Source organism: Orycteropus afer, unplaced genomic scaffold, assembly GCF_000298275.1.
Source record: "Orycteropus afer afer isolate SDZICR_OR568_19922 unplaced genomic scaffold, OryAfe1.0 scaffold00454, whole genome shotgun sequence".
Lineage (NCBI taxonomy): Eukaryota > Metazoa > Chordata > Mammalia > Tubulidentata > Orycteropodidae > Orycteropus > Orycteropus afer.
Window position 1 is genome coordinate 123,452 of NW_006922041.1, and position 1,202 is coordinate 124,653.

Genomic DNA, 1,202 nt, shown 5'->3' on the forward strand with positions numbered 1-1,202 from the left:
CTATGAGTCAGGTTTGACTCGATGGCACATAACAACAACAACAACAACAACTGCCTTGGAAATCCAAGGAGGGTTGCTATGAGTTGAATTGACTCAACAGCAGTGAGTCTGTTTTTTTTGGTTTACTAGATTTTAGGTCCCTCATTAGATGCTCCTACTCTGTGATTCACAGCCCTCTTTGCATGCCTTCCTTGCAAGGGATGCAAAGTCAAAAGCATGCAGGGCATGAGATGGGCAACCTAAATGATGATAGCAGGGCAATGCAATAGGGAGGGGTAGAGACTGTGGTTAACCACAGGGCACGAAAAAATATATTCCTCATTAAGTTTCAGGTGCTACATGGCTCAAGCTGATTGTTGCTATTCAAGAATACAAAAAACCCAAACTCACTGCTGTGGAGTCGGATCTGACTTGGGTTTCTGAGGAGGTATCACTATGGAAGTAGATTACCCAATCTTCCTTCCAAGAAATGGCTGGTGGGTTTGAACCACCAGCCTTCTGGTTATCAGTCAAATGGCTTAGGCACTATGCCACCAGAGCTCCTCCTCTATTCAAGAATAGAGGCCCAGTTTGCCAGATCTTTCCAATTTCCAAGAGAAATCAGAAATCAAGATTTTTATGTGATCACATAAAAACTGCCAAAATTTAAATCTAGGCAAATAATGCAATATTTAGAAGAATACGATGAAGGCAAAAAAATCTACCATTAAAAAATTATGAGTTTCGGGTTACCTGTTCACATATAAGAAGCAGCAGGAAATGACACAGATGCAATGATATGCAACATTACCATTCAGATTTCTGCCCCAGCAATATTACCAAAGGCACAGATCTGTGTGCTAACTCACGATGGCTAATCTTGAAAATGTTATAATAACCAATATCAAATGTCTTTCAAAAAGAAAAAAGAAAAGGTAGAAGCCTCTCAGCTATTTAATGATATTCAGAGCACTCTTGGAGTAATCTGTTCTTACCTTCTTGGCAATGCATAGTGTGCGCAGGCCATCTCTTGCATATAAATCTAGATGCTTCTGGGTCCTGGCTCGGATTTTCCTCAGCTTCTTTTCTGTATTAGTGTCAGTACCTGTCAAATTGTCATTGTCCTTCATGAGGTCACATACAAATGCTTGGGGATTCTGGTCTTCAACACACTGGAATCTCCTCAGACAACTGCAGATACTTTCTTTCTTTTTTTTTTTTTT

The 1,202-nt window shown here is 40.2% G+C and overlaps 1 protein-coding gene across 1 annotated transcript in view; it reads right to left on the reverse strand.

Moving 5' to 3' along the window:
• ATP10B (ATPase phospholipid transporting 10B (putative)) overlaps positions 1-1,202 on the reverse strand; it is a 188,388-nt gene that overhangs the window by 54,948 nt on the left and 132,238 nt on the right. Inside the window, exon 12 of the mRNA XM_007954247.2 lies at positions 975-1,084. Coding sequence (XP_007952438.1) covers positions 975-1,084 — 110 coding nt within the window. The remainder of the gene's footprint in view (positions 1-974; positions 1,085-1,202) is intronic.